This window comes from Canis aureus, chromosome 13 (genome assembly GCF_053574225.1).
Source record: "Canis aureus isolate CA01 chromosome 13, VMU_Caureus_v.1.0, whole genome shotgun sequence".
NCBI lineage: Eukaryota > Metazoa > Chordata > Mammalia > Carnivora > Canidae > Canis > Canis aureus.
The window spans coordinates 62,993,383-63,020,822 of NC_135623.1; the positions used below are offsets into that span (position 1 = coordinate 62,993,383).

A 27,440-nucleotide genomic window follows, 5' to 3' on the forward strand; every position below is an offset into this window, starting at 1 on the left:
ATTTGCAAAGAATGTACATGTAGATATCTGTATCTTAGATAAAATATTTCAAAACATTTTAGTAATTGTGCATGTGGGATTAAATACAATATTTTACTGTCAAATTAGCACCAACTTTTTTTTTTACTTATAATAAATATTTACACATAGACATTCTTACACCTGTTAACGCTTATAATTTTGGAAAGAAACCTAACAATTTATACTAAGAAGTATAAAATTGTTCCTGTTTAGGCATACATATATTTTTAAAGTCTGTATTGAAGTAAAAAAACAAACAAACTGATGTGTAAAATTAGGAACAGTACAACTTATACAAACTAGCCTTATTGCAAGCATTATATTTATTTTGAAATTTTTCTTTCTTTTCTTTTTCTTTTCCTTTCTTTTCTAAGATTTTATTTATTTATTCATGAGAGACACAGAGAGAGGCAGAGGGAGAAGCAGGCTCCCTGCAAGGAGCCTGATGTGGGACTCAATCCCAGGATCCCGGGATCACAACCTGAGCCAAAGGCAGACACTCAACTATTGAGCCACCCAGGTGTCCTTCAAAATATATTTTCATCATTCTACATATATATGGTTTTGTAGGTAGTTCCTACTTACTTATTGTTTCTTTTAAATTATCATCAGCATTAGCATTCAATATAACCTACAAGCCTAAATTTATATCAAGTCTGACTTAAGTGCTATTTGGGTTAAATATGTATGTTCAAAATTCTGCACAAAATTTATTTATATTAAGAATGCTTATTAAGCAACTCCTCTAAACATAGGGGTATGCATGGTATATTTAATAAGCAAATACTTTTTTGTAAATGATTTTTAAGTACTTGGTAAAACGTGTAGTAATTTTTATTTTAGTTAATGCTTCACTGGAGCTTTATGGCATTCTTCTGTTCATTTTCTTCATATACTTTGAAAATGCAAAATAATCTTTTAAGAAATGTATTCACAATATCATATATGTAGTCCCTTTTGGTTTCAGTAAATCCATAGAGCTTTGGCATTTATCTGAAGATGTTACAGTTTTTGGGGTGCCTAGGTGGCTCAGTCATTTGGGCATCAGCTTTTGGCTCAGGTCTTGATCTTAGGGTCCTGGGATCAAGCCCTGTGTGGGGCTCCCCGCTCAGTGGGGAGTCCACTGCTTCTCCCTCTGACCCCTCCACCTTGCTTGTGCTCACTCTCTTTCTCTCTCTCAAATAAATAAAATCTTTTTAAATAAAATCTTTTTAAACAATGAAAATATTACTAGTTTTTCTTGAGAATATTACTATTTATCTATAATGTCCATCTAAACCTGTAATTTAGGACAAGAGTTATTTACCTACCTGAATTATATAAATCTTTCTTCTTGTTCCTGAGACAAATATAATCAGATACTTTTTAAATATAAAGTGCTTTTGTGCTTATCTTTATTTAGAATAAAAGAGTTTAAAGACTAGCATTAATCTTAGTAATATTATAGTTTGGAGGAAGCTAGAAATTAGCAAGCATTTTATTTATGTTTATATACAAATACATTTATTTAAGATTTTATGTTTTATGACTTAGCAAAGCAGAAAACACTGCTTTATTATATTTTAGCTATTTAGTATAGTTGAATTTAGTATTTAGTATTAGTATTTAGTATTTATTAGTATTTAGTATTTTAGTATTTAGTATTTAGTATAGTTACATTGTTACATTAGTTTCAGGTGTATAACATAGTGATTCCACAAGTCAGTGAGTGATGCTTAGCTCACTACTAGTGTAGCTACCATGTCACCATACAGTGTTCTTACAGTACTAGTGACTATATTCCCTATGCTGTCCCTGTGTATCTTTTATTTTCCTAAACTATTCATTCTGTAACAGGAAGCTTGTATCTCCCACTCCCCTTTACCCATTCTGCCCATCTTCCTTCCTTCTCTCTCTGGCAGTCATCAGTTTGTTCTCTGTATTTATGCTTTTTGTTTATTTGTTTTGTTTTTTAGATCCATGTATAAGCGAAATCATGTGGTATTTGTCTTTCTTTGAATTATTTCATTTAGCATAATATCCTATAAGTCCATCCATATTGTCATGAATGGCAAGGCAAGATCCATTCCTTTTTATGGCTGAGTAATATTGCTGTGTGTGTGTCTGTCTGTTTGTCTATGTGTCTGCGCCACAACTTCTTTATCCATTCATCTACTGATATACACTTGGGTTACTTCCATTTTTTGGCTATTGTAAATAATGCTGCAATAAACATAAGGGTGTATGTATCCTTTTGAATTAGTGTTTCCATTTTCTTTGGGTAAACACCCAGTAGTAGAATTACTGGATCTTGTAGCACTTCTATTTAATTTGTTAAGGAACCCCCATACTGTTTTTCACAGTGACTGCACCAATTTACATTCCCACCAACATTCCTTCTCCACATCCTCACGACCACTTGTTATTTTTTGTCTTTGGGAGTCTAGCCATCTGACAGGTGTGAGGTGATATCTCATTGTTATTTTGATTTGCATTTCCCCTGATGATTAATGATTTAACTATTTTCTTTATGAAGACAGTTGATGGAGAAAACTTGGGCAAAATTATAGTGCAGAGTATTTAGTAGTTGGTATTGGTCAGACCTGATTTTAAGTCCCGGCACTATTACTAGGTTTGGTTTTATTTACATTGAACAATTTATTTGATTTTCCTAGTGTTTTCTTATCTGAAAAGTAGGAATAATAATTCTAATTTTCTGAATTGATGTGAAGATTAATTATTAGGTATTAAAAGCATCAAATGTAGTGCTAGCTACATGGTAGTCATTCGGTGTAGGATCACTGTTTTTATAATTATTGTATGAGCCATTTGGCCAGAATTTAATGGTTGCAATTAGCCTGAGACATTTTTTTACAGTAAGAGGTTGCAGGATTTAACAGAGTTCTGTTTTTTTTGGCACAATCCGCCAATAAAAATTGTGTGCAAGCTTCATTACTGGGATGGGAAGAGGTAAAGCTCTGCCAGTGCTGATATAAAAAAAAAAGTCCCTTTAAGAAAGGGACTGACTTTTTTTTTTTTTTTTTTTTAAGATTTTACTTTATTTTTTAATTTCTTTGAGAGAGAGAGCACAAGTTGGGTGATGGCAGGGCCTGGGGAGGGGTAGGAGCAGACTTCCTGCTGAGCAGAGAGCCTGACACGCTCAATCCCAGAATCATGACTTGGCCTCCCAGGTGCCCTAGGAAGTCACTGACTTTTGAAGTAGCCTATAATGAGCTTTCTTCCTCCTTATTTGAGCCAAGAACAGTCCTATGAGTGGGAAGATATAACTCTAGTTTACTGATAAAACTAGGTTCATAGAATTTGAGTAATTTTGCTAAAGTCACGTTATAAATGGTAGAGCTGAGATTTGAATAACTAAACTCTGAGTTTGTTCATTTAGCAAATGTAAATTCTGTAACTCCTAAGGTTTTAGGCACTCCTAAGCTTAGTACACTTCTCCTATAGACCAGTTGGGGTCTGTTCATTAAACTTTTAACTCCAGTCTCCAAATGCATCATTGTTCATGAAGCAGTAGTATTATGGAATTAGTAGACTCCTAAAAAATTGTTTATCAAATTCTATTTAAAAAGTATTATTAAAAAGGAATTCTGTTGGGGCTTCTGGCTGGCTCACTCAGTATAGCATGCAACTCTTAATCTCAAGGTCATGAGTTTGAGCTCTCTCTTGGGCCTACGGCTTACTTAAGGAAAAAAAATTAAAAGGGGAATTCCATAGTATTTTAAAATATAATGGATATTTATTTTAAAAAATAAGTTACTGGTTTAATGAATGTTATTTCATGAATAATTTGTTTAGGAGTGGAATACATATAATAGAAAACAACTAATGATCATTTACACAAATGTGGTGGAGGGTTCAGTTTTGGAGAGATTAATCCAGTTCCCATTTAAAAGTCTTTTTGCAGGGCACCTGGGTGGCTCAGTGGTTAAGCATCTGCCTTTGGCTCAGATCATGATCTTAGGATCAAGTCCTGCATCAGGCTCCCTGCGGAAAGCCTGCTTCTCTCTCTATGTCTCTGCCTCTGTGTCTCTTATGAATAAATAAATAAAATCTTAAAAAAAAAAAAAAAGTATTTTTGTTCTGGGATGCTGGCAGGCTCCATCAGTAAAGCATGTGACTCTTGATGTCAGAGTCCTGAGTTCAAACCCCATGTTGGATGTAGAACTTACTTTGAAAAAAAAGAAGTATTTTTATTCTATTTAAGATTTACATATAATTCATTTAAATGACAGTAATGATTTCCTTGGGATGGTATGAAATATTTTTTTAATCTCTTACTCTATGTTAGATGTTTAAAAATTAAACAAAAATGTAAGCTATATAACTATGTTACTTAGTTTTTTTTGTTCTTGTTTTTTATTTCTGTCTCCAGTAGTGTCCCTTCTTCACTCCACGCTAATATTAAAGAATATATAGAGAGAGGACTGATTGTATATTTGAAAATAGAAGGTGATGAATAATAATCTTCAATGTTAAGACAAAACTGGGGTGAAAATGTAAACATAGGAAGCATTAGCAAATTGTCACATTTCTGGCTTTCAGAAAAAAGGTGGTGGTAATAACAGGTTGGCCTAATTTCTCTGATCACAGTCTTGACATTACTACATCATATCAAATTCTACTTCAGTTTCATTCTACAATCTAGAGCCAATTCTATGAATCCTAAATTTAAATTAGGAGATATGTTTCTGAGTGTGCCACAATTAATTCTCTAGTCCTACTGTTCTCCCACCATCAGTAATATTTATTAAGGTCATTACTTCGAGTTTTTGTAGACATTAGGTTTTCTATTTTTAATTATTCTGTCTTCAGTATTTTCCCTGCTTGTTTATTTATTATTAAAAATTTATTATTTATTTTCTACCATTTATATGTTTTAGTTCAGGAAATTGTACCTAAAGAACTGAAAATGTAAATAAAATCAATTTTTTTAACTTTAAAAAACATTAGCACCCTACTTGTATTGCTTCAAAAGGTAGGATTAAATTTATATTCAGCAGTAGAAACCAACGCTTGAGAAAAGTGAAACTTTGTTGATAAGAAAATAAAGTTTTTCTTTTAATATTGATGTAAGCTAAATTACAGAAAAAGTATAGATCCTTATATAAGCCACATTCATATGTAAGTATGTTATAAAGAGACAGAGTAGGTTTGGTTAATGAGATTGTCAGAATTCCTGGGTTCTAATCTTGATTCCACAATTTATCAGCAACATAACTTTGGAAAAATAATTTCTCTTTATCTGAATGTTTGAAGAATAATAAAAGTCAATAATAGCACATATTTCATAGGATTCTTTTGAGTATTAAATGAGCTAATATATATGAAACAGAGCAGTTCCTGGCACGTTGTAAGAATTTGGTTTTAGATGTTGATGGTGAGGATGATAATCAGGTTCAACATTTTAGGTTTTTATCTTTCATTTTTAATGTGTTTTTGCCTATTCTTAAAAACAAGATGTTTTTAAAAACCACATGGACTGAGAGTTATTCAAAGGTAGTAAACGTCATAATAACATGTTTTCTACAAAGTTAATGGTTTTACCACAAACTGTTTTCAAGAATTTATATTTTATCTGGTAAAACATGTTTGTGATATTTAAGACTTACACAGTTAATATTTAATTGAAATCATTCTTATGCTTAAACAGTGAATTCTGAGTTTATAAGGTCAAGTAAGGCCGATATGGTAACATTTATACATATCATTGAGATGATAATCACAACAGGCCATAGAATGACCTAAATAGGATAACTATGCTAGCCTTGAGATAGCCCAACAGAAGAGATCATTTTGAAATCTGGGACTTTAGTGACTAAGAAAATATTCAGGTACCAGGTTATATCTTAAATACTTTAAATTTGATTAGTGATGCAGTCACCTGTGTTGATGAATGAAGAAAGAATGTGTTCCCTGTAGGCTTATGGTCTTTTAATATTTTTTTGGTGATTTATAGTTGGAGAGTGGACATTGGGATAATCAAACTAAATGTTAATGTTTTATTCACATACTTAACAAGTTACCTTTGATTTATGACTCACTTTTCCATACAGACCATCTAATAGGAAAGAAGTTTTCAGTCTTCTTGGCATTAATCAGTCCACACCTATTCTTTTAGGGAAGGGATTCCTTAAAATCATTTGTCACCCTTAAGCTCTTAGCTTAAGCCATTCTCTGTGAAAAATGGAATAAAAACAAACAATTTTTCTTTAGTCTGTTGTTTGAAGTAGATATGACAACTCAGATAAGAAATCAGAATTATTGAGATAAAATCATTAATCCTAACTAGAAATTTAATAGTAGATAAAATCACTCCTATTTTGTTGAAATAATTCTTCTTACATTGTGCCTGGTACATTATTTCTTGATGTTGAATATATGTTTAGTTATGGACAAATTAATAAACTAAAATTTTAATATTTCAAATTAGACTTGCTCTTATTTCCTTTGAATACAAAGGACTTACTTAAAACAATTTAAAAAATTGTTTTGGTGTCTTTTCAGGCCACAGAAAGTGAGGCTGGTGATATGGACCTGAGTGGGTTGCCAGAAACAGCAGTGGATTCTGAGGACGATGATGATGAAGAAGACATTGAGAGGGCATCAGATCCTCTGATGAGTAGAGATATTGTGAGAGACTGTCTAGAGAAGGATCCAATTGACAGGACGGATGATGACATTGGTAAGTTTGGGTGAGAAAATGAATCTAAGAGCAATTTAAGAAATTTAGGGTAAAATGGTCTCATAAAACAGAGCCCAAGAATAGTAGGCTTCAAATAGTTATTAATTTGTAAATTTCCCTAGCATAGACAGTAACATTTGTTGAAAAAAAATCAATTGTATTCAGTTACTATGTTCTGGAGTCTACAAATAATAAAACTTCCTAATAAAAACTTTCCACATGAGCCCCTTCTTAGCTTTCTTTATGACAAAAAAAAAAAAAAATCTTCCAAACAGTGTTATTTCTATTATTTTTCTTGTGAGCCCTATTCCTATTAAGCTCATGTTTTCTGTTTGTAAATGCTAGTCAATGACAACTGGTAAAATTGTCATGTAAATGACTTTGCTTCTACTCTAGTTCCATATGAAGATGGGACTGAGTGGAGGAAGATTATAAAATGTCACATTAGCCTATGAGCTTTGGGGGATTGAGACTTTGGGTGCACCCAAAGTTGGAAATCTAAGTGGCTTTGTATCTGTTTATTCCAACCTTGAAATTCCCTTTACCCACTTTCCTATCATAGCAAGAGTTGACTATATAACAATGGCTTAGTGTTTGAGTATGCCTTCTGCACTCTGGTTTCTTTCTTGGAATAACTAGGAGTCAGAGCAACTTCTGTTGAGTGTCTTCTCTCCTCAGGGGCCTGGAATCTGCAACCACCCTTGGCTGAACCCAGATAATCTGTCCTACCACTCTGCCAAGTCTTTGTGGCCCAATGTATAATTAAAGACAAATTCAAAGGACTGGATCTATTGAGATTAGATATAGGACAGGAGGGCATAGTAATGAATGGCTAGTTGCATGTGTTTTAAGGGATATAAACACTAAAAATCTTTTACCACTTATACTATATACATATGCTAGAAAACTAAGGATGGAAAACAAACTAGTATTAGATATTTAAAATATAATTTTATAAATTTGTAGGAGTTGCTAAGTATTTCAGGTGAATATCACTTGTTGGTAATCATTCATTCATTCAGTTAATGCGATTGAGCCCCCTCGATGTACTGAACATGTTCCTAGGTCCTGGCAACTCCGTGGGGAGCAGAGCAGATAAGGTCCTTGCTCTGTTGCAGTCTGAAGAATGAAGTGAGGATAGGGAGTGATGGAGGTTGGGGAATGAACTGAATAGGAGCCTGTTTTAGGAAGAAATGGCTGGTAATGGCTTTTTCAAGGGCTCGGACCTAAGGAAGTGAAAGTGGGAAGCGACCTGTGTCTGTGGCCCTCAGTAAACAATGTGTTCTGTGTTAATTCTTTCTGAATACTCTGCTGGAAGAAGGGACTTAATGACTTCCCAGATATCTATCCCTGACTCCAGCCCGTTTTCTTCTCTATTGCCTCCATTCCCATTGCAAAGGAGCTGGCAGTTCGTTCATAAGGCTTGAGGGTTCTGCAGCATAAATTATAGTGGTTCTACTGAACCTGCTGAAAACTCTGAGTTTCACTCTCTGGTGTCTGATACCCCATCCACCTGCATTTGGTTTCTAGTGTCCACAGTTGTACTTCACTGTCCTATTCTCTTCATCCTTGAGGATTTCTTTTCAAAAATATTTTTATTGTAGTTTTAAAGAGCAAGTGAAATTGGAAATGTATTCAGTTTGCCACCTTACTCCAGAATCCTTGTTCATTGGTTTTATTTTTTAAAATTAGATCGAACATTGCTTATGAACAGATTGATGTGGAAATTATTCTTTTGTAAGTTAACGTATCTTCTTTTTTGAATATGTTAATTTTAGTATAGTTATAGAAGAAAATAATGATATTAAAAATGTCATTCCTGGCAATTTAAAATTTTTACTTCATATCTAAGAAGCTTTTTTCCCCCACAGTTTCTGGAAAGCAAAAGCTTTGCTGATTCCTACAAAAGAATACAAAGCTGTCTGTCTTTTTTTTTTTTTAATGGGCTTGTTGATATAACCTCTAGTGAATAATATTTACTTGAATATCAATTCACTTGCAAGCAGCAATGATCCTGATGCTTGCTTCTATCAAATATACTTTTATTTAAAATAATAAACCATTATTATTAAAGATAAGGCCTAGTAAGTATTGTTTGTTCTACAAACAATCTTATAAGATCTTATATTCTGACTCCTCAAAACAAAACCACATGTGAGAACTCTTTAGTTCTTTTGCTGTTACTCTTGTTAAATCTAATTCATCCTCCAGTATTTAATTATCACAGACACCTTTCATATAGTTTATAAACTACAAACTTCTGTAGAATTGGTGCTTTCTCTGGATGCCTCTTTTGCTAACTACCTTCCTCTAACCCCACAATAAAAGGAAGGAATGGTGTGGGATGGGTAGAGGGATCTAAGTTGAATCAAATGATATTGCTAATATTTGATCTTATTTTTAAAACTGCGAGAATTAAAAAATTTGCCTTTGGATTCCCAAAGATTCTTGGGTATGTGTACCACTGATTCAATACTTTGAAGGAAGGGACTTTGTTCATTTTTGCTAACTCATAACTTTGTAGGTCCTCAATTATTGAATGGTTGTGAATTTATTTTTTTAAGATTTTATTTATTTATTTGTGAGAGACACAGAGAGAGGCAGAGACTTAGGCAGAGGGAGAAGCAGGCTCCCCATGGGGAGCCTGATGTGGGACTCGATCCCAGGACCCCAGGATCACAACCAGAGCCAAAGGCAGATGCTGAATCACTGAGCCACCCAGGCACCCCTGAATGGTTGTGAATTTAATTTTTTGTTTTGATGACTTGACACATTAAGGTAGAGACCTACTTCCAAGATCTCTTCCAAAGAATTCTTTTTTTCTCCCCTTCAATATACCACCAAAAAATTCCACAGATTTCTACTGGTAATCATTTCTTATACAAAAGTAAACCGGGGGCACCCCGGGTGGCTCAGCAGTTTAGCGCTGCCTTCAGTCCAGGGCGTGATCCTGGAGACCTGGGATCAAGTCCCACGTCGGGCTCCCTGCATGGAGCCTGCTTCTCCCCTGCCTGTGTCTCTGCCTCTCTCTCTTTCTGTCGCTCATGAATGAATAAATAAAATCTTAAAAAAAAAAAAAAAGTAAATCAAAGCAAATATGGTAAGTTAACTTCTATATTGACATAGCTTGTGGTATCTGTAGGCTAATTATATAGGCTGATTATCTGGCTTTTCTGTGTGTCACATTGACTAAAAAAAAAATAGTTTTTAAAGATGTCTTCTTTCAAAAACAAATATTCCTTTCCTAACAAAAAAACAAAAATTAATGTGTTATTCTATTAGATTCTTTCAAGCAATATACATGAAAGTAGTTCTGCTTCTCTAATCCATGGCTTCTTTCCATGTCTTAGGATCTATCTTATTAATCAGTCCAGGCTCTGAACTCTTGGCTACCCTAATTCCTTTAACTCTATATGATCCCTGTGGTATTATCAGAGTTTATGTTGAGCCCTGAAAGCCAAATGCTTCATTATTTATTTATTTATTTTTTGAAGATTAGTGGTAGAAATTTTTTAATTGCTCTAATTCGGGATCCCTAGGTGGCGCAGCGGTTTGGCGCCTGCCTTCGGCCTAGGGCGCGATCCTGGAGACCCGGGATCGAATCCCACATCGGGCTCCCAGTGCATGGAGCCTGCTTCTCCCTCTGCCTGTGTCTCTGCCTCTCTCTCTCTGTGACTATCATAAATAAATAAAAATTAAAAAAAAAAAAATAATTGCTCTAATTCTCCAGTGTAATAAATAAAAGTTACTACAAAACCAGAAATACCGTTATTGGATCTTTGAGGGTCTTAAAAACTCTTAGATACCATCTAGTTAAGCATTTATTATTTTTAGCTTTTCAACTGAGCCTAGAGAATTATGTACATTACTATAATTAGATCTTTTCTGTTTTCTTATTATTTATCCTTATTATATGTGATGCTAGATATTTTCTATCCTGTCATATTTTTTAATGTTAGTCATTACTCATATATCACAATTTAATGACCCACTAATGGAGGAGAAATATTGCAAAAACAAGAATAGTAGCTGCATAAGATACTTCAAATCATTATATAAGTATTAGTTGAATATATATATTTTTAATGATTTTATTTACTTATTTGAGAGAGAGCACATAAGCAGGGCAAGGGACAGAGGGAGAAGCAGACTATCCGCTGAGCAGGGAAGCTGATGTGGGGCTCCATCCCAGAACCCTGGGATCATCATCTGAGCTGAAGGCTGACACTTAACCTACTGAACTACCCAGGTGCCCCTAGTTGAATATATTTTTATACTTCATATCCATATGCTTCATATTCTTCACTCATATGTGATTGTAGTTTGACTTATTGTTGCTTAAACATGTTAAATTTAAAGCATTTCTGACAACTTCTGGTCGCATATTTTCTTAAGGCACAAATCTTTGCCTATCTGAGGAAATTTAGTATTACTAGAGGAGGGGGAAGAAAGCAAAATGTGTATTTTGTAGATAATATTCTAATACCTTATGGTGAGGGGCCGGGGAGAGAAAAAAGAGCTGGTAACTGCAGAACTAAAATTAATGTGCTAGTCAGAGGACCAAGGTTTATACATTTGCCTTTATGTTTCAAATCAAAAGGTCAGTGTGTTTGTAAAACCATGATTCTTACCTCCCATGTATAATAAATATGGGTCACCTCCTGAAGTGGTACTAAAAATTGCTTTATCGCTGTCCCTAGGAATACGTATATTTTATGTCATGACACAAACGTACCTACTAATTGCAGAAAAAAAGTTTCACTAAATAGAACTTATTCTGTAAGTGATGTGCTTTGATTCTCTTTCTTCTTTTTTTTTGATGCTGGTTGCAAAAAAAATAAAAACTAAATAAAATGCTGGTTGTAACAGTAAATTGATTTCCTGGCACGTCAGTCTAAGGTTGAAGAACACTGTCTTCTTGGACAAAATCCCTGGGAACCACCTACCATTGTTACTCTGATTCTAAAGCCACCCTGTGTTATGAAAAGTCTTGTACAGGAGGGATGACGTAGGGTCTAATCAGAAGAGACATTACCCAGCTGGACCAGAGAAAAACACTCAGTCTGACCTTCTGGAAATGTAATGTTTTCACAGAATGTATCTTTCTATTCTGTGTTGTTTTTGCAATTAACAAACTACTGTATACCCAAAAACAATGTGTCACTAAGTCCTAACAGACGGAACTGCATAGGGACAGTTTCATTATGTGAGGACAAGAAAAATGTACTAGGATTTTTACTTAGCCAAAAATTTGAATGATGTATGATAATGACAAGAATAGCAGTTCTTTATTGAGTATTTACTCTGTGCTAAGGATGTTATTACTTCTGTTTCATTTATTGTATATTGTTCTTTCACAAGTGACAGAAACATGCTTAAGGAAATTAATCCGCTTTCCCAAAGTAATATAACTAATAAGTATTCAGATGTTGTCCGATATACACCTTGTGCTCTTTATCACTACCTATCATGTCCAGCAGAAGCTTTGGAGGCAGGCAGTTCTGAATCCTACCACTGCCACCTCTTAATTATGTAAATTTGAGCTTATTTCCTCCCTGTGAAAGGAGAAAGAAGACGTGTCCCTCAAAGAGCCATGGTGAGGAGTAAGGATAGAACTTAGTAAGTAATTAGTAAAGCTACCTAATAATAGAGAAAATTAAAAATAGAGACCACAGGACTAGAAAAGACTATGAAGTCATCCATCTTGTCAACAGCTAGAAATGTATCAAAGTTTAAGCTGTTTCTCCACAGCATTGCCAACAGGAAAAGTGATCAAACTTTTCTCTTTTTTGGCCATTCTGTGGGATAAAAATTATATATCAATTTTCATTTGTATTTCTCACATAATGTAAAAATTTTTTGATTAAGTTTTTGTAGATTTGTCTTCATTCATAGAAAATATCCTTCAGTTTCTAAATCCTGGACTATTTTTAGATTGAAAGTGGTTATTTCTGCTGCTTTGGATATCTGCTTGCCCAAAAGGCACTAGAATAGACCTACTGACTTTTTGGAGAATTCTCAGAGCTCTACTTCATTTCAGCTTATCATTTTATCCTTTAATTAGCCTTAATAAGGTCACAGCTCATTTTCAATAGAAATTTCCCATTTGAAGTTATTAATTTCTTCATTCCCATTAGAATTTGAAATACAGTATATACTATTTCCTAAATCAATAAGTAAATGTCACCATTTCCACAGTGACAATTCTTTGTAGACTTGTAAGAAATTCAACTTTGTACTAACAATACTTGAAGTAATTATATTTTCCAGTGGGCAAATTTGTAGGGCATTTCAAAAGAGCCATAGAGCATTCTTTTTGAATGCTTGCTTTTAAAAAGTTTGTAATGTTTACAATATCTTTTGCCTTTCAGAACAACTCTTAGAATTTATGCACCAGTTGCCTGCTTTTGCCAATATGACAATGTCAGTGAGACGAGAACTCTGTGCCGTGATGGTGTTTGCAGTGGTGGAAAGAGCTGGGACCATAGTGTTAAATGATGGTGAAGAGGTCAGTGAACATTTCCACCACCTAAAAAGTTTCTGATTGAGGGTCTCAGTAACCGCATATGAACAAAAAAAAAACAATTCTTATTTTTCCCTCTTAAAAAAGTAAGGAACAATTAATTTGAATAATTCAATAATTGTGATATACTCCTTGTCAGAGTATTCCAAAATCCATTTTTTTAAATATTTCATATGATATTGATAGAAATACTTTGATGTATTAACTTTTCAGAATTTTGTAACTTTAAATATTCATAATATGCTTTTTGTGAGAACAAAATGATCTTAATTAAGGCAATGTGATCACTTTATATTGCTTGAATATGTTTTAGAGAGCAGAATTCTTTTTCCTTGTATCATTTTAGAGAAGAGTATCCAAGGTCAAATTAAAAGGGCATGTACCCTTTGCTAGGCGTGTGGAGAACACAGATACTGGCTGTACTTTGCTTTATTACTTGTTTGAGTTTAGTAAACAGTTAATTTTGCTTGAGTTGTTCCATCTTTAAAGTGAAAGATCTGCTAAATCATTTTTAGGGACCATGCTAGGCATTTACAGCTGCATGACCATGATTTTCTGCTTTGTCTTCATTTTTTTGAATTAGCTGGATTCCTGGTCAGTGATTCTGAATGGTTCTGTGGAAGTAACTTATCCAGATGGAAAAGCAGAAATATTATGTATGGGAAATAGTTTTGGTGTCTCTCCTACCATGGACAAAGAATACATGAAAGGAGTAATGAGAACAAAAGTGGATGACTGCCAGGTATAAAATATCATTAAAAATGTTTATTTTATGCTTAACACATATATGCAGTTGGGGTAAGATTTTTCTGCCTATATAAATAGGTCATCTTTTAGAGTTATAAATAAGATTTTAAAGTAGAACTATTACTTCTAACGTTATCATACCCCAGAAAATTAAAAATAAATCTTCCTTAAAGTCATTTGGACTCAGGGCATCTGGCTGGCTCAGTCAGTAGAGCATGTGACTCTTAATCTCAAGATCATGAGTTCAAACCTCACACTGGGCGTAGAGCTTACTTTAAAAAAAAAGTTGTTTGGACTCCACATAACTAGGTGTTTTATAAATATGTTCTTTAAAAGTGTTCTATAAATATAGTATTTTAAAATTTCCATTAATAATATTTTGATCTTAAAAATATAGAAGTAATCACCCATTATGGAAAGAAATTATAAGTAGATTAAAAAGATAATGTGATATAGTTATGCTGTGTTTTTGTTTAAGTATATACAAGGAGTTGATTTCGAAGTCATGAAAATTAATCATAGTATGAACTAGTGGAAGGACTTGCTAGTAAAAAAGTAATTGCTAATTAAAAGAAAATACTTGATCACAAAAGAAAAATGTTAGTGTTGATATTATATTAATATTCATTATTTGAAGACATTTAATAAGACTAGAGAAAATAGGGAGAACAAGTGTGAAGTTTAATATATAACTGGTAACCTCTGCTTTATTTATTTATTTATTTATTTTTTTTAACCTCTGCTTTAGTGAGAACTAAATTTAGGATGCTTGTGTTACCAAGTTTTTAAAATGTATGTCTTATCTTCTGAAAAAAAAAATAAGGTGTTTGAAATATAAAATATTTTAACATAAATAAACCCAGAGATTTGACTTAAACTAATTAATGCTAAGTGCTCATTGTTTTAGTCTGTAGCTGGAAATATATCTGAATATACTTTATTCTAAGAGAACATCATTAAAGTTTTAGGGCCTGATAAATGTAAAATAGTACTCATTTAAATTTTCATTTTGAGCATTTTATTTACCAAAAGAGAAAATGACCATGGCTATAAATAAAATTATCTAACATAGAAAATTGAAATGGTGTTACCAAATAATTCCTTCAGTAAGCACTGTAGAGAAAAAATAAAGGGCTCTGAATTCATTGTTTTGAATATTAATACGAGAAGAACATTCTAAATATGTCAACTCTCCATTATTTCTTAAAGTCTTAATTTGGCCTGGAAATGTGTTTGTAAAAGAGATCATATGGATTTTTCAGTTCTGGAACTGTATTCCCCAAAATAATAAAGCCATACTTAGTCCAAAACAAACTAGAAATTTGTTGAAGGTTTCCCCATTCTGTTACCCCTTATCACTTCCTCCCTGGTACATGTTGGCACTATTAGAGCATTTTAGTCAGTCTCTGCCCTTAAAAGACAAGTTAAAAAGTAACTTTATTTCTGAAGATTAATTGATTACATTAATATGTCTTACTTGGTCAGCCCCTTTTATTAAAAATTTGTAATCATGGAACTGAAATGATATTAGAGGCCTAGAAATGTTTCAGAATAATTGACAAACACGTTATATGACTGAATATATTACAGAGTAATATCAAATATACCAAGTTATCATTATATATTTGGGAGTTCTGGGAAAGGAAGAGGAAGTAGATGTCAGGGAAGAAAGTCTAATCTCTTTACTGCATGAAGGAATTAGTGGGAAACCCAGTGATAGCAAGATAGACCCAGAAGAAAATTCTGATTAAGATACCTAGACTCCTATAGTTCCTGATAGGAGGTTGCCAGGTATACAAAGAAGGTCAAGGGTGAGGTATCTGCCAGAGAAAGTCTCTTTCTTTCTCTCCACTCCACTCTAAGCCACTGTAAAAGGAACATGTTAAATTGGTGGTTTCAAGAATCACTCTTGTACCTCTACTGACTAATCTGCTCAGGCCTGACACTCTTTCCCTCAGCAGTAAAACAAGCATGGAGAATGCAGTGACACCAATTCACCTAAATGCTTGTTTTGGTCTAGTAGTTTAGTGTATTTCTGTTAAAATGTCATATATCTGTCAGAAGGTACAAATGTAAAAAAAAGTACAAATGTCAGATCATCCTCTTCTTAGAGGAAGTAAAGGAAACAATGAGACTCATCTTTTCATTCAGCCATAAGATGCCTCCATAAGTTTGTATCATTCTCCTGAGCACACGAACAGTTATTGAATGAAATGAACAAAAATGGTGTTCTCTTTGCCAAGAAGCGGCAACTTCATTTAGGATTGGCCTTAATTTTCTTACATTCCAGTGGGTTCCAAAATAAATATTGGGTATGTGACATAACTTAATTGTGCTCATATTAAGCCTAAGTGGCTTACAGTGAGTGGATTAAATTTAACATTTATTTCTACTTATTTGGATCCCACAGTATGTTCAGAGTTATGTTTTCCTCTGGATCCCTCCTTCGTATGCTCCTCTCTCAGTTCTTTTCCTTTCATGGTCTATTCTCGTTCCACTGTTCTGTTTGAAGGACAAAGGCAGGGCTACATGTAGACACTGTGGTACCAGCGATTAGTAATGGTTTTCTGTTTCCCATATGTGCTCCTTTCTTTTCTTCTCCTCACTTCCTATCCCTCTTTTCTTTTCCTTCTCTTCTACTCTCCTACTGTCTTTTCCTTCTCCCTTTTTCCTTCTCCACTGCCTGTGTCTTAGGCCTGCCAGTGACACATCAGGCATTGCTTAGCCCTGCCCTACACCCTTCAGTGGGGAATCAACACTTGGATACCCGTGTGAACAATTAGGTATGAACTTCCCTTACAGACCACAAAGTGTGCCCCAGTTTAAATAACTTCTTAAGGCAAACCTGTTAGGCTCACCTTTTTCAGAGACCATGGGAACTAATGACACTTTGAATTTAAGTAAGTTTTGGAGGAAGTTAAGTGGATAAATTGAAAGTTGACAATATTGTATTATGGTTGAAGTTTAATTTTACTTTATCCCTTTATTGTCTATAATTTTTCTTCTCCATACCAGTTGTGATGTCATGTGCCCCAAAACCAATCCTGCAATATGAACTACCTTTTGCCTTTTATAACCAAAACTTATTTGGATTTTTATTTTATATCAGAACGCCAAGGTTATACATCACTTTCATGTATTAACAGCTATCTAAAAGTATAACTTATCAAAAACAATTATTATACATAATTCACAATTTTTCATCTGGCTTCAACATATCAATTAAAATTATGTTTTACACATGAATGTCTTATTAGATCTACAAACGTCTTAAAGCAAAAATAAATCTAATAAAAATAAAGATAAATGTTTTCATCTAAAATTTCTTTCTGTTTGGTATGTATGACCATATTAGAACTTCAGTTGGATTTTATCTTTTTTTTTTTTTATTTACTTTATTTTATTTTATTTTTGATGGTACTTTTCAGTTTGGTACAGAAGTGCCAAAAATGTCTCTCTAGGCATTAAAGCATTTCAAATCAAACTTATTCTAATTTCCTTAAATCCTTAGTCAAGAGTAATTTTGGTATGTTTCTCTTCCAAAAGCATTTTCTGTTTTACTTTTTTTAACTCATGGATTTATTTCTTTCTTAGGAGATAAATGAGAAAATACAATATATAATTGTTTTCTCTAAAACTGAGTATAAGAATGATCACCTAAAATTATTTGGAGGCATAGAGAGCAATTTTTGTGTCCTGTTGAAAGAAAGAAAATAAACTATTTTTGAGACAAGGGACTAAGGACCACATATTTCAAAACATACATATGCCTGTGGTCAGTGTTACAGAAATGCGTTTTGTTTTTAAGATTTCTTAAAAAATTAAATTATATGTGATTACAAGGAAAGTATGTCTTTTGAATTTTACTTTTTTGATTCCAAATTCTTAATTGAAAAATTAATGAGATTATATCAATCAGCTCTGGAAGAAACTTAACATTGTAATGCTGTTTCTCAGGTATGAAGCACTACTATTTCTTTTTTTAAAAACTTTACTGTTCGTACAGAAAGTATGGAAAGTATAGAAAAGTATTTTAAATCAAATGAAAGTCACTTATAATTTGCACTGTTCAGAAATAATCATTTTAACATTGTTATATTTCATACTAAGATTTTGACATGCATGTGTAGTTTTTTTTTTTTAATTAGCAAGTGTGTAATTATGAGACACTGGGCAAGTCAGCAGGCTGTTGCTACAGCTGTTTCTTCATCTCTACATGGGGATAATAATAGTACCTTCTTTATGGGATGCTTGGGAGGATAAATTGAGAAAGTTCCTATAAAGCTACCACAAAATGATGACAGTCATCTTCATTATAGTTATTACTACAACATTTGGTTTTGCATCTTTAAAAAAATTAATGTGCTAATCATTAATTCAAAATTGTAAATATGAAAATATGATTTTGGATGGCTGCATCATATTTTATCTTCTATATGTTGTAATTTAGCCATCCCCTTTTTATCTTTTCACATTAAAGGCAAAAAAGAAATGTCCATGCTTTTTCCATTCCCAAAATGAAAATGAATTCTTCAAAATTCAGAGAGGACAATGATTGTTTCTTACTTTAGAATCTAACTCTTTATCTCCTCCTAACTGGATTCTAATTATTTTGTGCAATAAGTGATTTGTATTATTCATTCTTCACTTTCTTTTTAAAATTACTAGGAAAGGTAATTTAGTGGTTTGCCATAAGCCCTGATTTTTTTATTTGGGATCACGGAGGACTAATAGCTTGATGTGCATATTATTTTTAACTATGTTTAAGAGCAAGGATTATCCTAATACTAGTTACAAGGAATAATGACTTGATTTAACAAAGAGGTGGCTTGTTTTGTGGGCCTTTTTAAAATAAACTTTCTGATTTCTTATCAATAATTAGCAAATTTATAATATCTATTCAATGAGTATCTTTGAATTTTGATCTTTTATTAATACCACCTTTATTTTTAAATTATTGCTTTAAAAGTCCTTTCTAACTTGAAAAACCCACTAAAGGAAAGTTATGTTTTAAAATTTATCCTCCTAAGATTTTGTCAGAGACATGAAAAAGGACTCTTCTGATTTTATCTTCTGATTTTTAAAGTTGTTAGGATTTTTAATATAAACTACATATAAATATGCTAAAAATGAAGCTTGACTTGACCAAAGAAGAAGTACATTAAAAAGTAGAGAAGTCTGATTAAGGTTCATTACTGCATTCATTTAGAGAATGTGGGAAAGACATGGAAAAATGTCAGCCTTAAATAATTAAAACACTGAACTATTAGTACTGCTAGGTCTCTTGCAAGCACTTCATCATTAACATGTGACTCACATTTTATTTCAGTTTGTCTGTATAGCCCAGCAAGATTACTGCCGTATTCTCAACCAAGTAGAAAAGAACATGCAAAAAGTTGAGGAAGAAGGAGAAATTGTTATGGTAAAAGAACACCGAGAACTTGATAGAACTGGAACAAGAAAGGGACATATTGTCATCAAGGTAAGACAGACAAGCCTCCATCTTGTAGGAAAGGATTGTTTTGGTAGTATCCGTTAGGACAACTTAAGATTCCACCCACCACATTTTTATGTATAATTTCTCTTAAAAGTTATCAGTTGCTAAAAAAATCTTTATCCTTCCTGAGGAACAGAGTTTTACAAATTATTATATTGCAAAATATTATACAAACTATAATATTATATTAGAGTTAATATATATTAACTATCCAGTTCATCTTATGTTGAAAATTTGGAATTAAAGTACCATGTAATAAATAAACAAACAAACAAACAAACAAATAAATAAATAAATAAAGTACCATGTAGATGACATTCCTGCAGGAGAGTGATTAAACCTTTTATTTGTTACAGGGCACCTCAGAAAGATTAACAATGCATTTGGTGGAAGAGCATTCGGTGGTGGATCCAACATTCATAGAGGACTTCCTGTTGACCTATAGGACTTTTCTTTCTAGCCCAATGGAAGTGGGCAAAAAGTTATTGGAGTGGTTTAATGACCCGAGCCTCAGGGATAAGGTTGGAGAATATATTCTAGTTTGGCTTTTAAATGTGAAATATTTAGATACAAACTTAAAGATATTTTAATAGTTGTCACACCAGTTATGTTCAAATTTTTTTAATGAAATAAGAGAATGTACTTTTTACTCCAAAAATGACAAAATCTCCAAACTCCTGAGTTCCACTGAAATCTGCATTCTCTACTTGGGCAAATGGTCAATGTATCTTAGATGAAAGTTAACAGTTTTTAAATTGGCACCAGAGCAGCATTTTATTGTAAGCATTGCTGGTTGGTAGGCCCCCCAGTAATATAATTCTAAACAGACTCCTTTAGCAGCTCTTGAGAGCTCCATCAAATCCAGATTGGATGATAAACTATATACTCTTGTGAGGTGTGAGAGTTAATCATAGCCTGTACTCATTTCTCCTTCCCATGTGACAGTCTGATTTACATGAGACAGAGTTGGGAAGACAGATAGGAAGATCCAGAACAGGAGACCGACAGTGGAATGCCCCCAAGTTCTCCTGTTGGTCCTGCCACTGACTAGCTCTGTAGCCTTAGAAAAATCATTTGGACAGCGATGTTTTTCATTTCATATTCTGACAGTATTAGCCTAGAAGAGCTCAGCCAAGCTCTCCAGTTGTCAAAACTTAGTTTGAGTATTAACTATGCCATGTACTCTATGTGCCATCTGACCCTCCTGACCATCACTTATTTACTTGTAAAATGAATAATCAACAACCTTCAAGGGTTATTGTGAACATGAATAATAGAAGTAAAGTTCTTTTTGTCGGCCTGACTCAATTCACTTAAAACATCTTAACACATAATACATCTTAGAAGTTGTTTGTTGGTGGTGGTAGTTGGTAGTATTCGTTATGATTTATGAATCTTGGCTTTCTAACCTGTAATAGGCTAGTAAGACTTTTACGTTGGCTTCTCAGCTGCAAAATTATAATTTTATGAAAAGGTTTGTGTTAGATATAGTTTTAAGGGAGACGATCTTCTGGGTTTCCTAAGTTTGAAAAATGGGCAATGACCAGAAGTTAATATGAATATCAAAACTTGATTCTTTAGTGTATATTAACTATAAGAGTATTTTAACTGTAGTTAAAAATTAATTATATACCAAAGTGCCTGGCTGGCCCAGTCAGAAGATCATGCCGCTCATGATCTTGGGGTTATAAGTTCAAGCCCATGTTGTGTGTAGAGATTACTTAAAAATAACATCTTTAAAAAAAATTAACTTATGAGTACCTGGGTGGCTCAGTTAGTTAAGTGCCTTCCACTCAGGTCATGATCCCAGGGTTCTGGGATTGCTCCCTGTTCAGCAGGCAGTCTGTTTCTCCCTCTCCCTCTGGCCCCTAACTCATGCTCTCTCTCTCACAAATAAATAAAATCTTTTTTAAAAAAAATTAACAATATACCATCACCTTTGTTTCTCTACTGCTAGAAGAATACCATGCTTAATTTTCTCACTTTAATTAAAAAGTTAGATGGTTTGGGACACCTGGGTGGCTTAGCAGTGAAGTGCCTGCCTTGGCCGAGGGTGTGATCCTGGAGTCCTGGGATCGAGTCCCACATCAGGCTCCCTGGAGGGACCCTGCTTCTCCCTCTGCCTGAGTTTCTGCCTCTCTCTCTGTGTCTCTCATGAATAAATAAATAAAATCTTAAAAAAAGTTAGATGGTTTGATTAGAGGTTTAAAAAGCTCAAAAACAATTCTATGGGAAATTCTTTTATGTTGTTATTTAGAATTTAGAAAACTAAACGCATAAATAAAACAAGTACTCTTATATTTAAAGTCACAGTTATACTCACTTCGTTTAGTAAAAAAATATTTAATATATAAAAAAAATATAAATATAAATATATGTGTATATTTTTTAATGAGAGTGCATGAGTAGGAAGAAGAGTGGGGGGCGAGAGGATCTTAAGCAGGTTCCATGCTCAGCACTGAGCCCCATGCAGGGCTTGATCTCATGACCCTGAGATTATAACCTGAGCCAGAATCAAGAATCAGGTGCTTAACCAACTGAGCCACCCAGACGGGACATCCCCAGCTAGTAAAATTTTGTTGAGAATTCACTCAATGCCAGGCATTGTAATAAGTTTTAAGGATGTCCGTAGAACATAACAGGTAAAGCTGTCCACGTGGAACTTAGAATCTAATGAATGTCACACACTTCCTGCTGGGTACAGCACAAATATTCTATGACTGTGTGTCTAGATAAAGGAGGTATAGGGCTCTGTGTAAAGAAAGCGTGCAGCGTAAGAAGGCTACTGATTTTTCCTGAAAAATTGTAGATGTTAAAAGCCCCCTAAATCTTAATGTTAGCAAGTAAAATGTAATTCCTAATAACTCGCAGCTAGCTCCTTCCTTTTACAACTTACTCCCTTGTAAATCTTTCTAGGCCTGATACTATTCATTCCTTTTGTCTATTTTGCCCTCAGCTGTTATTTTTTAGTTTCTGTCTTCTTTTAATTTATTTTGGTTTTATTATAGCTTTGTTTTTATTGTGACCAGTTTCAAATATGTTTTGAGAGTAATAAACATACGTACCTCCTTCACAGATTCAAAACCCTTCTTGGCAAAACAACAAAAAGTCTCTATTCATTATATATATATTCATTATATATGTGTGTGTGTGTGTGTGTGTGTGTGTATGTGTATATATATATCTTCAGAAGGTCATTTTCTTATGAATGCAATCCTTGCCATGAGGAGTTTGTTGTTTATTGTCCATTGTTATTAAATAAATTGTTAAGTATCTTTTTTGAAATGACTCTATTCACAAACTTTTAGCACTGAAAAAAATAAAACAATTGATTTTTCAGGTTACACGGGTAGTATTATTGTGGGTGAATAATCACTTCAATGACTTTGAAGGAGATCCTGCAATGACTCGATTTCTAGAAGAATTTGAAAATAACCTGGAAAGAGAGGTAATATTTGTGATTTTTAAAAAGTCATCAATTTTAAGTTCATTTAATTCAGCCTATTTTTGAAACCATTCTTTCTGAACTTTTATAGAAAATGGGTGGACATCTAAGGCTGTTAAATATTGCATGTGCAGCTAAAGCAAAAAGAAGATTGATGACGTTAACAAAACCATCTCGAGAAGCTCCTTTGCCTTTTATCTTACTTGGTGGCTCAGAGAAGGGATTTGGAATCTTTGTTGACAGTGTAGATTCAGGTAGCAAAGCAACTGAAGCAGGCTTGAAACGAGGGGACCAGGTATGATATTTCTAAATCTAAACTTAAGGGTGAATATTGGTGTCTTTTTTCCTTCAATCAATTGGAATACTAAAGTAAATTTCATAATTTTATTTTTAGATATTAGAAGTAAATGGTCAAAACTTTGAAAATATTCAGCTGTCAAAAGCCATGGAAATTCTTAGGAATAACACACACTTATCGATCACTGTGAAAACCAACTTATTCGGTGAGTAGTTTTACATACTTTCATTTTTATCCTTTTGATCTTTTTTTTCCACATTTAGGTCTTAATCATGAAAAAAGTCATTTTTGTAAGTAATATTTCAAATGTAAGAATCAAAATATTTATAGTAAATGCTTATATAGAGATACTAATTATGTAAGTATATAATTAGTTCTAAATCAAAATCTACTAACTTGACCATAAAAATTTTTATTGATAAATGTTTAAGCATCTAGTATATATAAATACCTATAGATTTATCTATAGATAAATGTTTTAAACATCTATTATGTTAAATGCCTGTAAATACTACTGTATTTTAACTTATTCTGAATGGAAGTGACAAAGCAACAAAACAAAGCAGATTCTTGGTGTCACTCATTCATTGGAGTAGTGTTTTTTTGTAGGATATCAGTTTTGATAGCTGAAGTGTCTACTTCTCATCTGTTTCCAAGTCCAACAATTTCCTTTGCATTGCTTAGATATCTTATAATGGTTTTTGTGTGCATGTGTGTTTCTTTCCATTTTAGTATTTAAAGAACTTCTAACAAGATTGTCAGAAGAGAAAAGAAATGGTGCCCCTCACCTCCCTAAAATTGGAGACATCAAAAAGGCCAGTCGCTACTCCATTCCAGATCTTGCTGTAGATGTAGAACAGGTGATAGGACTTGAAAAAGTAAATAAAAAAAGTAAAGCCAATACTGTTGGAGGAAGGAACAAGCTAAAAAAGATACTCGACAAGACTCGGATCAGTATCTTGCCACAGAAACCATATAAGTAAGTGTCTGTGTAAATTTTCTGTACATTATTTTATTGTGTTAAAATGATATGCAAAGGTAGTGATAAAATGTTTACACTTAAAAAATGTTCTAAGCTTTTCTAGAAGCTTAGGACATTCTGAACTATCTTAGAGACAATGTTAAATAACCAAGTTGATTTTAATCTTGTGTATTTGCTACTTACTTGCCCAACCCAAGCTTCATTAGAGATAGTTTAGCACTTCCTCATTGAAACTTTTTTGTTTCTTGTTTTTTTTTTTTTTTTTTTTAATCATTTGAACTAAAGAAAATAAGAATATGTGTTTGCTCCTGTTTCACCCATGGTTTAGAGTGGTTTTTGCTAGTTTTTCTTTGTGAAAATTATCTTTTCTTTTGTGAAATGTGTGAAAATGCTTCCTCAGAGTTTTAAAATCAATTCATCTTATTATCTTTTCTTCTTGTGAAAACTCTGAGGAAACATTTAATTTGTATTAAGAACATGTATGCCTCCTTTATTTTTTTGTGAAAATATTTCTTTCTGGAATATCTTCTCAAACATCAGTATCTGCTCTTTGACCACCAAATCATTGCTTTTTCTGGTTGCTACTGTTCATCCTTGCCATTTTCTTTTTCTCTTTCTCTGTTTTCAGTTATTTAATTGTTGTGAAGATATCAGCAACCAAGCACAGAACTCCTTTCCTTCTCTCAGTGAGCTCTACAGTCAGAATGTCAGGTGTATTCTTGAATCTGTTCGTGGCTGTTCATTTATGCCAGGAGCTCAGACTAGACAAAGTTGTAGGTCTCACACTTTTTAAGTCTTGTTTGTTAGCTTTTTTTTTTTTTTTTTTTTTTTTTTTTTTTAATGTTAAATAACATGGTTGTTGGATCCCTGGGTGGTTCAGTTGGTTAAGTGTCTGACTCTTGATTTTGGCTCAGGTCGTGGCCTCGGTCCTGGGTTTGGTGCACCCAGTAGTACACTTGCTCTCTCTCAAATAAATTATAAATAAATAACATGGATACACCAAATGCATTTATTTTATATTCCTGGAATTACAGTGATATGAGAGAAGTTCAAAACATTTAGGTTATTTTTCTTTGATAATTTGATAATTTTTATCCATAGATTAGATAGACATGGCCCAAAATATAATATTGTTGGGAGTGTCAAACCCATGTTGTCCCCAGTGAACTATAAGGATTAGTGGATTAGTGGGTTTGTATCAGCTAAAAAGGCTTCTATAACAGAGTCGTAAGGATAAGCAATGAGTATGATGGTTTTATTTATTGACTTGAGAGTATTTTTATATTGAGTAAATTTCTAATAAGCAATGGATTAGGCCTATTAGCATTACAGAAAATAGAAATTTATTTTTAAAGTGATCGTTCTAGAGTTAAAAATTTACTTTAAATGGGCAAGAAAAAAATAAATTACTTAAATGTAGATTAGCAGCACGATAACAAAAAATCTACAGTCTCATTTGACCATGAGTTAAATATGAACCTTAAAAAAAAAGTCAAATAAAAGTCAGCATGACCCTGGAAAGTATTAATAGAAATGTGACACGTAAGAACTGGGATATAAGCCATCCACAGTACAGGATGTTGGCAAGGAACACAATATGAGAATACTATGTATAATTTTATTCTATGTGTATTTAAAAAGATATTCAAAAGTTAGAGAAGGGAAAAGAAGAAAAGATAATAAGATGTATTGATTTTAAGACTCTGAGGAAACATTTAATTTGTATTTAAGAACATGTATGCCTCCTTTAAGTATTTTTTTGTGAAAATTATTTGAAATAATTCATATATGTAAAAATTGAAATGAAAAAATATATTTAAAAGAAGGCTTAGTAAACTGTAGGATCTATTATATGGTATGATGTACTAATTACTACTTAAACTTTGCTCTCCTAGAAATCAGCATGTGTTCACAAAGATTTTTATTTTAACAAAGCCATGAAACTAGTCAATTAGACAAATCTTCTAGATATACTGATTCCCTCCCACGTCCCCTCCTCTGCATCACCATCAGTATTATAGAAGCTAAGATGCTGGTTGATGGCAAGTTGGGAGGGATAGGTATGGTGGAGAAATGTGAACGGGGGTAAGGGGGTGGAAGGGGGAGTTAAGAGGATGATTATAGGATTCAGATCTGGTTGTAAGGTAAGTAGAGAGAGACTGATGAATCCTGAGAAAAGAGAATAAGTCAATGAGCTATAGAATCAACAAAGGCCAAAAAGCAGTTTTAGTAATAATGAGAGTTGGAGAGATTGAACAATAAGGGGATGTGCTCAGAGAGGGACATTTCTGAATTAAGTCTTGAATATAAAGTAGTTCCAATCGGGAGTAGCCTCATGTCTGTGGGTAACAGAGATATAGGCAAGAATTAGAGCTTTATTTTAGGTGTTAAAATGTTGCTGAGGAACACTTTTTAAGAAGATAGCTCTATCTCCCTCTCCCTGTGTGTGTGTGTGTCTTTCTCTGTGTCTATGAATAAATAAATAAAATCTTTAAAAAAAAAAAAAAAAAAAAAAGGGCAGCCCCGGTGGCACAGCGGTTTGGCGCCGCCTGCAGCCTGGGGTGTGATCCTGGTCCTGGGATCGAGTCCCACGTCGGGCTCCCTGCATGGAGCCTGCTTCTCCTTCTCCTTGTGTGTGTGTGTCTCTCTCTCTGTGTCTATGAATAAATAAATAAAATCTTAAAAAAAAAAAAAAAAGATAGCTCTAGCATTTTTAGCCATTTGTGGTAGCAGTGGTCCATTTGGCTATATCTTTGGCCTGAGCTCATAGTAGTTGTTTCATGTCATGGATGACATCTGAGATTTTGGGTAAAGGTGATTTATATGGTTGAAAAATGAAATTTTACTGATAATTTGAAAGTTTTAATGTTTCATGGAACATTAATATCTCTTACCATTATATGCATGCCTATATGTGCTTAAGTTGAAATTGAATTTTGTCAAAACTAACCTGTGAATTTGGAGGAATTTACACTAAACTCTTTAATATTCTGTGTTGACTTTAAAAGAAAAATCTTGTCCTTATTTAACTTTAGAATTTCCACTCTCCCCCCTCAAAATAAAGAATGCAGCTAGATTTTTTTATTTTCATGGCCATAGTGGGTACTATGATTAAGCGCTGATGTCTGAAAACCTAGCTGATGCTAAATATGTTAATTTTATTTATGACACTTTGGACACCCAACCTTAGTACGGTCTTCCTTCTCATTTTAAGGTATTTCTAGAAATTAGTTAGAACTATAAGC

The 27,440-nt window shown here is 33.3% G+C and overlaps 1 protein-coding gene across 15 annotated transcripts in view; it reads left to right on the forward strand.

The window, feature by feature from the left end:
- Nucleotides 1-27,440, forward strand: part of RAPGEF2 (Rap guanine nucleotide exchange factor 2) — a 242,171-nt gene that overhangs the window by 193,228 nt on the left and 21,503 nt on the right. For all 15 annotated transcript variants that reach the window (XM_077846523.1, XM_077846526.1, XM_077846528.1 and 12 more), the window contains 9 exons: nt 6,526-6,703; nt 13,075-13,211; nt 13,810-13,968; nt 19,303-19,455; nt 19,827-19,991; nt 22,811-22,918; nt 23,007-23,210; nt 23,310-23,418; nt 23,946-24,192. In XM_077846523.1, the coding sequence (XP_077702649.1) occupies nt 6,526-6,703; nt 13,075-13,211; nt 13,810-13,968; nt 19,303-19,455; nt 19,827-19,991; nt 22,811-22,918; nt 23,007-23,210; nt 23,310-23,418; nt 23,946-24,192 (1,460 nt within the window). The remainder of the gene's footprint in view (nt 1-6,525; nt 6,704-13,074; nt 13,212-13,809; nt 13,969-19,302; nt 19,456-19,826; nt 19,992-22,810; nt 22,919-23,006; nt 23,211-23,309; nt 23,419-23,945; nt 24,193-27,440) is intronic.